The sequence below is a fragment of the Pristiophorus japonicus genome, chromosome 7, assembly GCF_044704955.1.
Source record: "Pristiophorus japonicus isolate sPriJap1 chromosome 7, sPriJap1.hap1, whole genome shotgun sequence".
Taxonomy (NCBI): Eukaryota; Metazoa; Chordata; class Chondrichthyes; family Pristiophoridae; genus Pristiophorus; species Pristiophorus japonicus.
In genome coordinates, this window is record NC_091983.1 from 193,663,156 (window position 1) to 193,678,031 (window position 14,876).

Below are 14,876 nucleotides of genomic sequence, written 5' to 3' on the forward strand. Positions count from 1 at the left end.
GCAGCAAATGTTCACTAGACTGATTCCCGGGATGGCAGGACTGACATATGAGGAGAGACTGGATCGACTGGGCCTGTATTCACTGGAGTTTAGAAGGATGAGAGGGGATCTCATAAAAACATATAAAATTCTGACGGGACTGGACAGGTAAGATGCAGGAAGAATGTTCTTGATGTTGGAGAAGTCCAGAACCAGGGGACACAGTCTAAGGATAAGGGGTAAGCCATTTAGGACTGAGATGAGGAGAAACTTCTTCACTCAGAGAGTTGTTAACCTGTGGAATTCCCTACCGCAGAGAGTTGTTGATGCCCATTCGTTGGATATATTCAAGAGGGAGTTAGATATGGCCCTTGCGGCTAAAGGGATCAAGGGGTATGGAGAGAAAGCAGGAAAGGGATACTGAGGTGATGATCAGCCATGATCTTATTGAATGTTGGTGCAGGCTCGAAGGGCCGAATGGCCTATTCCTGCACCTATTTTCTAGGTTTCTATGGCCCCAAGTTTCCACATGATTTGCTCCTGATTTTTAGGAGCAACTGGTGTAGAACGGAGTATCTTAGAAATCGGAATTCTCCACATTTAGTTTGCTCCAGTTCTAGTCAGTTAGAACAGTTTCACTTTGGAACAGAATTTTTTTTTCAAAAGGGGGTGTGTCCGGCCATTTACGCCTGATTTCAAAGTTTCGTGAGTGAAAACTTACTCCAAACTAACTTAGAATGGAGTAAGTGAAGATTTTTGTACGCTCGAAAAAACCTTGTCTACACTTTAGAAAATCAGGCGTAGGTTACAAATCAGGCGTAGGGAATGGTGGGGGGGGGGGGTGTTTAAAGGGAAGTTTACAAACATTAAACACTTCAGTTTTACAAATAAAGAGCCATCATCAATAATAAATGATAAATACATCAATAAATCAACCAATAAATCAATCAATAAAAATTAATAAGAAATATATATATTTTTTTTAATCAATAAATAAAACATTTTCTACTTACCGACTGCAGCACTGGGAGCCCTCCAACAGCGTGCTGGGATGCCCCCCCCCCCCCCAGTGTGTCTCTGTCAGTGTCTCTATCTCTCTGTCTGTCTGTGTGTCTCTCATTCTCTGTCTGTCAGTGTCTGTGTTTCTGACAGCGAGGGGAGGGGAAGGAGGGGGATAGAGGGAGAGAGGGGGGGAGCAGAGGGAGGGAAGGGGGAGAAGGGGGGAGGGGGGGAGAAGGGGAGAAAGGAGATGAGGGGGAGAGAAGATGGGGGGGTGGAGAGGAGATGGGGGTGGGGGGGAGAGGAGATGGGGGTGGGGGGGAAAGGAGATTGGGGGGGGGAGAAGGAGATTGGGGAGGGAGGCTGAACGGGCCGGGCCCGAGACTTCGGGCAGGGCCCGTCCCCAGCACCAGATTAACAGGTAGGTGGCGTTGGGTCGGGTCGGGGGGGTGGTGGAAGGGAGGTCGGTTCGGTTCGGGTCTGGGGGGGAGGAGGGAGGGAGTGAGGGAGAGGGAGGTCAGGTCAGGGGGAGGGAGGTCAGGTCGGGGGGAGAGAGGTCAGATCGGATCCAGTCGGGACGGGGGGGGGGAGTGGGTGTCGGGTCCGGTCTGGGGGCGGGGGGGGTGGTGCGGGGAGAGCGGTTGTCAGGTCCGGTCCGGTCTGGGGGGGCGGGGGGAGCGGGTGTCGGGTCCGGTCTGGGGGGGGGGGTGGGGAGCGGGTGTCGGGTCCGGTACGGGGCGGGGGGAAGCGGTTGTCGAGTCGGGTCGGGAGGAAGCAGGAGCTGGGTGTGGGAGGAGCCTTATTCACGCAGCCCCAGTGAGGCCATTCGGCCAGGGCTAGGGGCTGCGTGCTTCGGGCCCCTCCCACACAGTTTCGGGCACCTGGAGCTACTGCACTTGCGTGCCCACTGTAGCGCGCATGTACAGAGGTCCCGGCACTGTTTTCAGCACAGGGACCTGGCTCCGCCCCCTACAGCTCCTGCTGCGCTGCGCCGAGGGCCAGAGGACCTGCAGGGAGGTGGAGAATACGGAGGTTTTTTTTAAGCGCACTTTGGCGCGAAAAACGGGCATCCAGGTCGGGACTGCGCCGTTCTAGGCGCGGCTCGAAACTTGGGCCCTATGTTTCTATGTCATAGTCCTCATCTACATATTGCTTTTTCTCCCTTCTAGGATTTAGTTGTCCGTGTTGTTTTTACTTTGGGAAACATGACTGCAAAGAACGACAAAGCAAGAGAGGAATTTTATAAGCTGGAACACAGTTTGGAAACTTTGCTGACTCTATTTCAAACATATCATGAGCTAGATGTTAAAATCACACCACCAAAGACACAGAACAAGAGTAAAATGGATGATACCAAGAAGCAGAGACTCTCTGAGGTGGAAGATGTCCTAATAAAGCTCATAAGAGTGATTGCTAATTTATCCATAAACGCTGAGGTTGGCTCTGCACTATCTGGAAATCAAAACTGTGTGGAACTGCTTATTAAAGTACTAGGTTAGTCTGCATTGGTTTAGTATCTGGTGTAAACATATGTATGTTAAAAATCAATGTTTGACTAAATTAATACTTGAATCTAGTTTAAAACATTACACTAATGAACTTGAACTCTGTGTATCATGAGATTTATTTCAGAGTTCCCTATTATTGGTGAAAGTGAAACTTTTGTTGTTGTATAATACAAAACATGTGATGTATGTTTAAAATTTGAACTCCTCTAAATCAGCTTTCACTACTCAGAGAGTAAACAATGACTGGTAATGTATTTCACGGTTGTGACAACCCAAAATTTAAATATACTTCCTTGAGTAGTTAACACATCATCTGAATTCTTGTGCCAGCCTTGAATATACTCGCAAATATTGTTAATTTTTAAAAACTAATTATATAGATTTTGCTGTCTGAGCTTTCCCTTGGAGTTTTATTGACTGATTTTGTATCATTCAGTATGAACCCCAACCAACACTATTATGGCTGCAGTTTCTGTTGAGCTGTACATTGTGTGACCATAAGAGGGATTGTTTTATGATAAAATTGCCCTCTTTATATTGCTGAACTGCTTCAAAAGGTTTGTAGTGTAGCCTGAGGCTGCAAATTCTCTGGAGTCTGCCCTTTTATATTGAAGCCCCTTGAGCCTGTTCCACCATTCAATTAGATCATAACTGATCTCGATCCCGAGGGACTGCCTATGATGATGATGATGAACTGATCTGTACCTCAACTCCATTTACCCAGAGATTCCCAGATGGCAGATGAAGGTCTCTATATAAACCAGAAAGAGAGAAACTGTTGATGGCCTGTAAAGGTGGTCTGAGTATTCAGCCTACCTGTAGCCAGAACAAATGGCAGCTTCTCCCTCTGGTGACCGCATTTACATTTGCAACTTGGGGAAAGTGAGGCGTTGCTCTGAAAACCATCAGCAGATACTTTACTGTCTCTATTCCAATCATATCATCTGACTGCATTCTTGACTGGGAACATGACACAGAAGGAACCAAAAGTGATGAGAAAGATATTCTAAAAATAGAGGAAAAGATCAAATGTTTGTCAAATGTTTTTAAATTTGAAGAATATTTGAAGAAACTTAAGCAGAGAAATGGCATAAATGCCTTGTTGGATAATGTAAAAAAAAAAGAAATCTGAAATCTGGAGTTACAATTTGTGAACATTGACTATTGAGTAACTAGCGAGTTGTGCGATAGAATGAAATTTTCCAATTGCCACTTAGATTATGACTCTGGATAAAACTAAATTTTAAGGTTGTAATTCACCTCCCTTTTAAAAAAAAAACTATCGGGTCTCCTGTAGCATTACTCACAGTAAATCAGATGATACATTGTTTTATAAGCAACATGTCATGTTGGTAATGCAAAATGTAATATTCTTCTGCTAAGGTGAAGTTGTGTTCCTTTAAGAACTGATTTCTGTTAAGTAAACAGTGGGTGAGGTCAGAGTTTAATCACGATGCAGGCTGCAGCTCACAATCCTGGCTTTCTTTCTCTTTTTGTCAGCATGGCTGTGTGGTAGCCTCTGAATCAGAAAGTTGTGGGTTGAAGCCCACTCCAGAAATAGGCTAAGAGTTCAATGCATTTTCCCCTGGTGTTCATTCCTCAAAGACCACCAAAACAAACTAACTGGCAATTTATTTCATTTGCTGCTGTGCATAATTTGGCTGCCACATTTGCCTGCAAAACAACAGTGACTGCACCTCAAAAATAATTCATTCAATTGAAGTGTCTTGAGATCTTCTGATGATGTAAAAGGCACTGTAATACGATAAGTTCTTTGCAAGTGTGTTGAATAAGGACACTTTAGTACAGACATACTGGGCCCAAGTTTCGGGCTGCGCCGTTTTGACCTGGACGCCCGTTTTTCGCGCCAGAAAGTGCGCTTAAAAAAAAAAACTTCCCGATTCTCCGGCTCCCTGCAGGTCCTCTGGAGCTGGGCGCAGCGCAGCACGAGCTGTAGGGGGCGGAGCCAGGTCCCTGCGCTGAAAACAATGCCGGGACCTCTGCACATGCGCGCTACAGTGGCCGCGCATGTGCAGTAGCTCCAGGCGCCCAAAACTGTGGGAGGGGCCCGAAGCACGCAGCCCCTAGCCCTGGCCGAATGGCCTCATTGGGGCTGCGTCGATAAGGCTCCTCCCACCTGACCGGACCCGACCCGACCCCCGCTTCCCCCCCTCCCCGGATCTCCGCGACTTGACCTCTGCTTCCCTCCGCCCACCCCCCCCCCCCCGTCCCTCCGCTCTCTCCCCCCCCCGGACCTCCGCGACTCCCCCCCCCACCCCCCCCGGACCTCCGCGACTCTCCACCCCCCCTCCCTCCCCAGACCTCCGCGACCCCCCCGAGACCCGACGCCACCTACCTGTAAATCCAGCCCGAAGTCTTGGGCCTTCCCCCCCCCCCTCCTTCCCCCTCCACCGCCCCCCTCCTCCTCCCTTCCCCCTCCTCCTCCATCCCCTCCTCCTCCTCCATCCCCCCCTCCTCCTCCTTCCCCCCCTCCTCCTCCTTCTCCCACCTCCTCCTCCCCCCCCACCTCCTCCTCCCCCCCCACCCCCCACCCCCCTCTACCTCCCTCCTCCACCCCCCGCCCCCTCCCCTTCCCACGCCCCCTTCTCCCCCTCCCCTTGCTGTCAGAAACACAGGTACTGATCGACAGAGAGTGAGAGACACACACAGACAGACAGAGAGATAGAGACACTGACAGAGACACAGACACTGACAGACAGAGAGAGACACACACAGACAGACAGAGAGATAGAGACACTGACAGAGACACACTGGGGGGGCCATCCCAGCATGCTGTTGGAGAACTCCCGGTGCTGCAGTCGGTAAGTAGAAAATGTTTTATTTATTGATTTTACATTTATTTTTAATTTTTTATTAATTTTTTTTGATTGATTTATTGATGTATTTATCATTTATTATTGATGATGGCTCTTTATTTGTAAAACTGAAGTGTTTAATGTTTGTAAACTTCCCATTAAACCCTAGCCCCCCCCCCTTTCCCTACGCCTAATTTGTAACCTACGCCTGATTTTCTAAAGTGTAGACAAGGTTTTTTCGAACGTATAAAAATCTTCACTTACTCCATTCTAAGTTAGTTTGGAGTAAGTTTTCACTGCCTAAACTTTGAAAACAGGCGTAAGTGGCCAGATACGCCCCCTTTTGAAAAGAAATTCTGTTCCAAAGTGAAACTGACTAGAACTGGAGCAAACTAAATGCCGAGAATTCAAATTTCTAAGATACTCCATTCTAAACCAGTTGCTCCAAAAAAACAGGAGCAACTCAGGTCGAAACTTGGCCCCACTGACTCTTGTGTCAAATCGTTGTCTTTGTTTTTAATTGCATTTGGATCAATTATTCAGAGGTTACAGATTGTGTGTCAAACTTCTGTTTTTTCTTCCTTTATTTTGTTACACATTTTTCGATGTGACACATTTTGAGCGTAACACTTGGAACTGTGACAGGAAATGCACGTTAGACATAAAATTTCAATAAATATATATAAATCGATCCTATTCTAATATCCTTGGGTCAGCAGGAAAGAATAGTCCAGGAATTATCAATGTGTTTCCTTATTGGCTGACAAGAGCTACATGTTATGAATAAGGTGGCTTCCTCTCCCCTCCCTAAATAAGGTGAAGCCTTTTGCAACTGTTATTCTCCACCTAGTAGCCCAACTGAGAACAAACGAAACATGCACAGTGAAGATATCTGAATTTTAAGGCAGTTCAGGTTAAGATATGAAGTTATTTCCCTATTAGTGTGGAAAAATATGTTGATTTATTTTCTGTTTTTTGAACTAGAATGCAAAGCAGTTGATGAATGCGAAGAACTGATGACGAATGCTGCAGCAACGATCAATAACCTGTCTTACTATCAAGTAAAGAACTCTGCTGTCAGGGCCAGGCAGCTGCATATAGCTGAGTGTACGCTTGTTATTATTTCCTCAACTAGCATTGCCTGAAGCAAAGAAATCAAAATCTCAATAGTCCACACAAATATTTTAAAGTGGTTTATTTAGGCATTTCTTCAAAAGTATACAGCTATTCATTATAACATGTTAGGGATTTCTTCAACTTTTTCTTGTTATTTTAATTTATCATGTGGCGGGTGAGTTGATGTATGCCAAAGTCTTGTTTTGGATCTTTCTGCAACTGGCCAAATGTAGTTGTTCAGCATGGAAAGAGCTAAGATCTGGACACAATTCAAGGGTCATTATCACAAACATTTTTGATTAGATTGTATGTTGGAATGGATTGTGCATGAGTAGATGTGAAGCTAATCTCTATTAAAAGAAATCAGGAATTCTTAAAAAAAAGAACTCACTTTAGCGATTTTCCCACATGTAATTTTCTGACCTCGGAGCAATTTTGAAGGGGCGACACCAATTTGATGCCATGTGTTTTTCTATAAAGGATAAGGGGAGAAAAGTGGAGGCCATGAATCCTCTGCCATTCTCAGCATCTCACAGCAGTCATTTAGAGAAAAAAAATATCGTGCCAAAAGCCCCTTCTCCTATTGATCTATTGGAAAATTAATGTTAAAAGATTTTTTTAAATCAGCATTGAAAGTAATTTTCAGTTATCTAGTTCATTAATATGTATAGTAAATATGGGCCCAAGTTTCCACATGATAAACGGGCGCCCCTCTGAGCTGGGCGCATGTTTTTCGCACCTAAAACGGCGCCGGAAAAAAAACGCGCGATTCTGGAGCGCTTTGCAGCTCCTTGTCTGTTTGACGCGGCGCCCAGCGGGACGGAGCCTACGCTCGCACCGATTTTGTAAGTAGGAGGGGGCGGGTACCATTTAAATTAGTTTTTTTCCTGCCGGCAACGCTGCGCGTGCGCGTTGGAGCGTTCGCGCACGCGCAGTGTGAAGGAAACATTGGCACTCGGTCATTTTTGTAGTTCTTTGTAGCTGTTTAATTTTTGAACATTTTTTAATAAAAGCACATTGCCATCAGCACATCAGCACTGAGACTTCTTGCAGCCTTCTCACTGTCTCCTTCCACCCCCCCGAGCGGGAACGAACGGGCGCCTCCTCCCCCCCGAGCGGGAACGAACGGGCGCCTCCTCCCCCCCGAGCGGGAACGAACGGGCGCCTCCTCCCCCCCCCCGCGGGAACGAACGGGCGCCTCCTCCCCCCCGAGCGGGAACGAACGGGCGCCTCCTCCCCCCACCCCGCGGGAACGAACGGGCGCCTCCTCCCCCCCCCCGCGGGAACGAACGGGCGCCTCCTCCCCCCCGAGCGGGAACGAACGGGCGCCTCCTCCCCCCCGAGCGGGAACGAACGGGCGCCTCCTCCCCCCACCCCGCGGGAACGAACGGGCGCCTCCCCCCTCCCCCCGCGGGAACGAACGGGCGCCTCCTCCGCCCCCCCCCGCGGGAACGAACGGGCGCCTCCTCCCCCCCCCCGCGGGAACGAACGGGCGCCTCCTCCCCCCACCCCGCGGGAACGAACGGGCGCCTCCTCCCCCCCGAGCGGGAACGAACGGGCGCCTCCTCCCCCCACCCCGCGGGAACGAACGGGCGCCTCCTCCCCCCCCCCGCGGGAACGAACGGGCGCCTCCTCCGCCCCCCCCGCGGGAACGAACGGGCGCCTCCTCCCTCCCCCCCCCCGCGGGAACGAACGGGCGCCTCCTCCCCCCTCCCCCCGCGGGAACGAACGGGCGCCTCCTCCCTCCCCCCCCCCCGGGAACGAACGGGCGCCTCCTCCGCCCCCCCCCCACGGGAACGAACAGGCGCCTCCTCCCCCCACGGGAACGAACGGGTGCCTCAACTTGTGAGGCTGACTGCAGAATTCTCCCTGGCTGAAGCACTTTCACACAGGTAGGAAGATGGTTTATTTAATCTTTTCTTTGCTTATAAATGTTTATTCAGGTTGGATTTATTTGTATAATATTTGTAGAAGTATAAATAAGGATTTATTGTAGAATTTAATTACTTCCCTTCCCCCCCCCTTCCCCCCCACCTCGTTCTGGACGCCTAATTTGTAACCTGCGCCTGATTTTTTAATGTGTAGAACAGGTTTTTTCAGTTCTACAAAAATCTTCATTTGCTCCATTCTAAGTTAGTTTGGAGTACGTTTTCACTGTGGAAACTTTCAAATCAGGCGTCAGTGGCCGGACACGCCCCCTTTTGAAGAAAAAATTCTGTTCCAAAGTAGAACTGTTCTACCTGACTAGAACTGCAGAAAAAAAAATGTGGAGAATTGCGATTTCTAAGATAGTCCGTTCTCCACCAGTTGCTCCTAAAAATCAGGCGCAAATCATGTGGAAACTTGGGCCCTAAGAGTGGGTCCAACACACAGCCCTGTGGAATACTTCACCACATCTTTACAGTCTCAAGAACTTTCTTTTACCCCAACCGTTGCTTTCTGCCCTCCACATGACCATCTCGCGATCCATATGACCACATTCCCTTTCATTCCATGTAACAATTTTTTTGCCATAAATTCTTGTGATAGCTTAATAAACCGAATGGCATCAGTATGTGCTGGATTCAAACCCTTTGTCCGATACATAAAACTTTAGTTTGCTGTGCTATATAGTTTCACCCTCAGCTATTTTTCTGTTGCTGAAGAGTTTGTGCAGAGACCATATTGTTAAGGTTATTCTTAAGGAGGCATTCATGGGTTTTTTGTCTCTTTTTAGTCTGTGTCACAAAATTTAACATTCAACAGGCATCCTGATCTTAGACCTCAGCCAACAGTGCTTTCTATCTGATCACTTGGGGATGTGCAAAAGCTGTCTAGAGTGTCTCATAGTCTGACTTGAACTACTATTTCCTTGCATCTGCTTCCTCCTTTCTCCTCCCACTATGTTTTATGTGTGAACTCTTCTTATACAACTCTGTTGAACAGTGTATTGGCGTAGGCATGTCTTTGTTCTATTTGCTAAACAATCCAGTATTGTAGCGTAACTGAAAATTACTTTCAATACTGATTTAAAAAAAAAATCTTTTAACATTAATTTCCCAATAGATCAATAAGAGAAAGAGCTTATGGCACTTGTTGTTTTTTTCTCTACATGACTGCTATGTGACGCTGAGAATGGCCTAAATAAACCGCGGACAGGTGGTCAATGGCCAACTTAACATTCTGGAGTGCATAAGGGATGGTTTTCTAGACCAATATGTCGAGGAACCAACTAGGGGGGAGGTCATCTTAGACTGGGTGTTGTGTAATGAGAGAGGATTCATTAGCAGTCTCGTTGAGCGAGGCCCCTTGGGGAAGAGTGACCATAATATGGTGGAATTCTGCATTAGGATGGAGAATGAAACAGTTAATTCAGAGACCATGGTCCAGAACTTAAAGAAGGGTAACTTTGAAGGTATGAGGCGTGAATTGGCTAGGATAGATTGGCGAATGATACTTAAGAGGTTGACAGTGGATGGGCAATGGCAGACATTTAGAGACCGCATGGATGAACTACAACAATTGTACATCCCTGTCTGGCGTAAAAATAAAAAAGGGAAGGTGGCTCAACCGTGGCTATCAAGGGAAATCAGGGATAGTATTAAAGCCAAGGAACTGGCATACAAATTGGCCAGAAATAGCAGCGAACCCGGAGACTGGGAGAAATTTAGAACTCAGCAGAGGAGGACAAAGAGTTTGATTAGGGCAGGGAAAATGGAGTACGAGAAGAAGCTTACAGGGAATATTAAGACGGATTGCAAAAGTTTCTATAGATATGGAAAGAGAAAAAGGTTAGTAAAGACAAACGTAGGTCCCCTGCAGTCAGAATCAGGGGAAGTCATAATGGGGAACAAAGAAATGGTGGACCAATTGAACAAGTATTCACTAAGGAGGACACTAACAACCTTCCGGATATAAAAGGGCTCAGAGGGTCTAGTAAGGAGGAGGAACTGAGGGAAATCCTTATTAGTCGGGAAATTGTGTTGGGGAAATTGATGGGATTGAAGGCCGATAAATCCCCAGGGCCTGATGGACTGCATCCCAGAGTACTTAAGGAGGTGGCCTTGGAAATAGCGGATGCATTGACAGTCATTTTCCAACATTCCATTGACTCTGGATCAGTTCCTATCGAGTGGAGGGTAGCCAATGTAACTCCACTTTTTAAAAAAGGAGGGAGAGAGAAAACAGGGAATTATAGACCGGTCAGCCTGACATCGGTAGTGGGTAAAATGATGGAATCAATTATTAAGGATGTCATAGCAGTGCATTTGGAAAGGGGTGACATGATAGATCCAAGTCAGCATGGATTTGTGAAAGGGAAATCATGCTTGACAAATCTTCTGGAATTTTTTGAGGATGTTTCCAGTAGAGTGGACAAGGGAGAACCAGTTGATGTGGTATATTTGGACTTTCAGAAGGCTTTCGACAAGGTCCCACACAAGAGATTAATGTGCAAAGTTAAAGCACATGGGATTGGGGGTAGTGTGCTGACATGGATTGAGAACTGGTTCTCAGACAGGAGTCAAAGAGTAGGAGTAAATGGGTACTTTTCAGAATGGCAGGCGGTGACTAGTGGGGTACCGCAAGGTTCTGTGCTGGGGCCCCAGCTGTTTACACTGTACATTAATGATTTAGACGAGGGGATTAAATGTAGTATCTCCAAATTTGCGGATGACACTAATTTGGGTGGCAGTGTGAGCTGCGAGGAGAATGCTATGAGGCTGCAGAGCGACTTGGATAGGTTAGGTGAGTGGGCAAATGCATGGCAGATGAAGTATGATGTGGATAAATGTGAGGTTATCCACTTTGGTGGTAAAAACAGAGAGACAGACTATTATCTGAATGGTGAGAGATTAGGAAAAGGGGAGGTGCAACGAGACCTGGGTGTCATGGTACATCAGTCATTGAAGCTTGGCATGCAGGTACAGCAGGCGGTTAAGAAAGCAAATGGCATGTTGGCCTTCATAGCGAGGAGATTTGAGTACAGGAGCAGGGAGGTGTTGCTACAGTTGCACAGGGCCTTGGTGAGGCCACATCTGGAGTATTGTGTACAGTTTTGGTCTCCTAACCTGAAGAAGGACATTCTTGCTATTGAGGGAGTGCAGCGAAGGTTCACCAGACTGATTCCTGGGATGGCGGGACTGACCTATCAAGAAAGACTGGATCAACTGGGCTTGTATTCACTGGAGTTCAGAAGAATGAGAGGGGACCTCATAGAAACATTTAAAATTCTGATGGGTTTAGACAGGTTAGATGCAGGAAGAATGTTCCCAATGTTGTGGAAGTCCAGAACCAGGGGGTCACAGTCTAAGGATAAGGGGTAAGCCATTTAGGACCGAGATGAGGAGAAACTTCTTCACCCAGAGAGTGGTGAACCTGTGGAATTCTCTACCACAGAAAGTTGTTGAGGCCAATTCACTAAATATATTCAAAAAGGAGTTAGATGTAGTCCTTACTACTAGGGGATCAAGGGGTATGGCGAGAAAGCAGGAATGGGGTACTGAAGTTGCATGTTCAGCCATGAACTCATTGAATGGCGGTGCAGGCTCGAAGGGCCGAATGGCCTACTCCTGCACCTATTTTCTATGTTTCTATGTTTCTATTAGCAGGATCAAAATCAGAAGATTGCACTTCATATAATATGTGCAGATTTATTAAAATTGCAGTGCTACATATTAATAACAACAGCTTTTATTTTTATAGCCCCTTTAACGTAGTAAAACGTCCCAAGGTTTTTCCCAGCAGTGTTATAAGACAAAACAAATAAATTTGACACCGAGCCAAATAAGAATGAATTACAGCAGATGTGGTCAAAGAGGTAGGTTGTAAGGAGGAAAGAGAGGTGGAGAGGTAGAGAGGTTTAGGGAGGGAGTTCCAGAGCTTAGAGCCCAGGCAGCTGAAGGCATGGCCACTGATGGTTGTACAGTTATAGTCAGGGATGCTCAAGAGGGCAGGATTTGAGAAGTGCAGACATCTTGTGGGGTTGTGAGGCTGAAAGAGATTACAGAGATAGGGAGGGACGAGGCCATGGAGGGATTTGTAAACAAGAATGAGAATTTTGAAATCAAGGCTTTATTTAACAGGGAGCCAATGTAGGTCAGCGAGCACAGGGGTGAAGGGTGATCGGGACTTGGTGCGAGTTAAGACACGTGCTGCCGAGTTTTGGATGACCTCAAGTTTACATAGGGTAGAATGTGGGAGGCCAGCCAGGAGTGTTTTGGAGTAGTCATGTCTAGAGGTAACAAAGGCATGGATGAGGGTTTCAGCAGCAGATGAGCTGAGGCAGGGACGGAGGCAGACAATGTTACGGAGGTGGAAATAGGTGGTTTTAGTTAACTGCGGATATGTGACCGGAATCTCATATGAAGCTTAGGCTGCGAATAGTCTGATTTAGCCAATATAAATACAGTTTAAAAACACTTAACCACGCAATTAAAATCACAAAAGCAAATTACAATCATTCAAATTTTAGAGTTTATATAATTGTAACAGTTCATATCATCTTGTATCATATTTCATGTCATAAATAATGATCAATAATCACTTGGCTACTGTATCCAGTAGTTATGTCTAGAATGTCTACAAGACAATTTATTAACCCACTTGTTAACACCAGTCCCAATGCAAATGCTGATGCTGGTTTACCCGTATCTTCCCCCCCCCCCCCCTTACTCTTTTTGTTTCTTAATGTCTGTAGCTCTGGGGGTTGAAGTATCATCACTTTTGTGCTCCTCAGTGAGCTTCTGCTCTCATCTATTGTCACACGCTGTCTATTTGAATTCAAAGTCACTTAATTCAAACTGTCTGATAATTCAATCTAATAGCCCTAAATTCATACCTTCCGATTTATTTATATTGCTTAATACAAATTTCTAGCTAGTTCAAATTTTTTGAGCAAAAATAACTGAATTATCAGGAGTAAACTGTATTTTAGTGACTAGCACCATTGGCTGCTGCAGACCCATATGATCCTTAACCCAAGTCATTAAAAGCTGTTTTTCAACCAGAGAAAGAACATCAGGATAAGGATTGCCAGCATTCCTCATCAATTGCAAGGGTTTAACCTTCAAGTTGTATTTGTTTTCCTCATATTAACTTGAACAGTTGATTTACTCAAGTTTAAAGTTTTTGCCTAATTATTTCTGCCCTTTGTTGGCACTATATCATTTTCACTCTACCCAGTAAGACCAATTTATTGCACTGTTTCTTAGATTTAGAAGCTTCAGAAAGCATTTTGTTTTGATTCATAATTAAATGTTGAGAGAAATGAATTTTATGCAATTCCCATATGTTTATAGTGAAGGCTACAAGTAACCCTCAGGCGGTCCCTCGTATCAAGGATGTCTTGCTTCCACACCAAAAAGGAATGAGTTTCAATGGAGGACCTGATATTCCAGGTCCAGAAGTACATGTTGAAGGGTGGAAGATGCCTGTGCGTGGATTTTTTTAACGTGTGTTGGCCGTTGCACACCAGCCACCACACGGGCTTGACAGAGCTCGGTCTTGGACCAGTGGCAAGGATTAACCAAGACGACTGGAGACCAGCTGCATGGACCGAGTGCTCACACATGTTGCAGTGTGTACTGGCCTGTGCCGCTCCTGGGCCCCGATCACGTCACTCCACGAGCACTTGCCGCTGCTTCGCCCCGATCTCACCACTCCTGCTGTACCTACCCACGATCCAATCACCAACCTGGACCTTGGTGACATCCAATCCAGTCGCCCTCTTCATTGCTGTTGCCCTCTCGCACCAGTTCACACTGCTCCCTGAAGTGGTACACTGCTTTGATTTTCAGTAACAGGATTTAATTGATGGACTGTTCGCTTCAAATAGTCCAGTCCACAAGTCAGCAGCATCATGTTTCCAAACAGTGGGAGCTCGGACATCAATCAAAACAATTGATTTAGCAAGGTCAAAAACAGAGGTTGAACTGACATGAAGCAATCGACTTCCTGAATATCAAAGCAGACATTATTTCCATGACCCTGCTAGTGTTTAAGGCTATTTTCAGAAAGTGGTCAACTTTAAGGTGTGCTTGACAAGTCACATTCTACTGTATAAAAGTTGCAACTTAATTCTTTATTCAATAACCCATATCTCAATTTATTGTTCTGTAGTGATGATGAAGCTTTTGTTGTGTAACAATATGGAGGCAATCTTGGAGGCTGCCCGGGTCTTTGGGAATCTCTCTCGGTCTAAGGAGATCCGTGACTTCATTGTGCAGAAAAATGGTAATGTGAGAATATATTACAATTAGCATTCTTAGACACAATGCATATGATTCCTATAACAGTTACATTTTATTTCTGACATGGAAAGGAATTTTGTTATTTTCTAATTACATACTGTGTTTGAGCCATGTGATCTACTCCTGATACATTCAGTCTCTTTGATTTATATTAATTGATTAGGAAATCCAATTGTGTTTCCATTTCTTAGGTTTCACAAATATTGAGAATGGTGTCCTTTATGATTTGA

At 46.0% G+C, this 14,876-nt stretch overlaps 1 protein-coding gene across 4 annotated transcripts in view; it reads left to right on the plus strand.

Moving 5' to 3' along the window:
- armc2 (armadillo repeat containing 2) overlaps window positions 1-14,876 on the plus strand; it is a 231,282-nt gene that overhangs the window by 149,716 nt on the left and 66,690 nt on the right. For all 4 annotated transcript variants that reach the window (XM_070885651.1, XM_070885654.1, XM_070885652.1 and 1 more), the window contains exons 13-15: window positions 2,148-2,472; window positions 6,287-6,409; window positions 14,516-14,629. In XM_070885651.1, coding sequence (XP_070741752.1) covers window positions 2,148-2,472; window positions 6,287-6,409; window positions 14,516-14,629 — 562 coding nt within the window. The remainder of the gene's footprint in view (window positions 1-2,147; window positions 2,473-6,286; window positions 6,410-14,515; window positions 14,630-14,876) is intronic.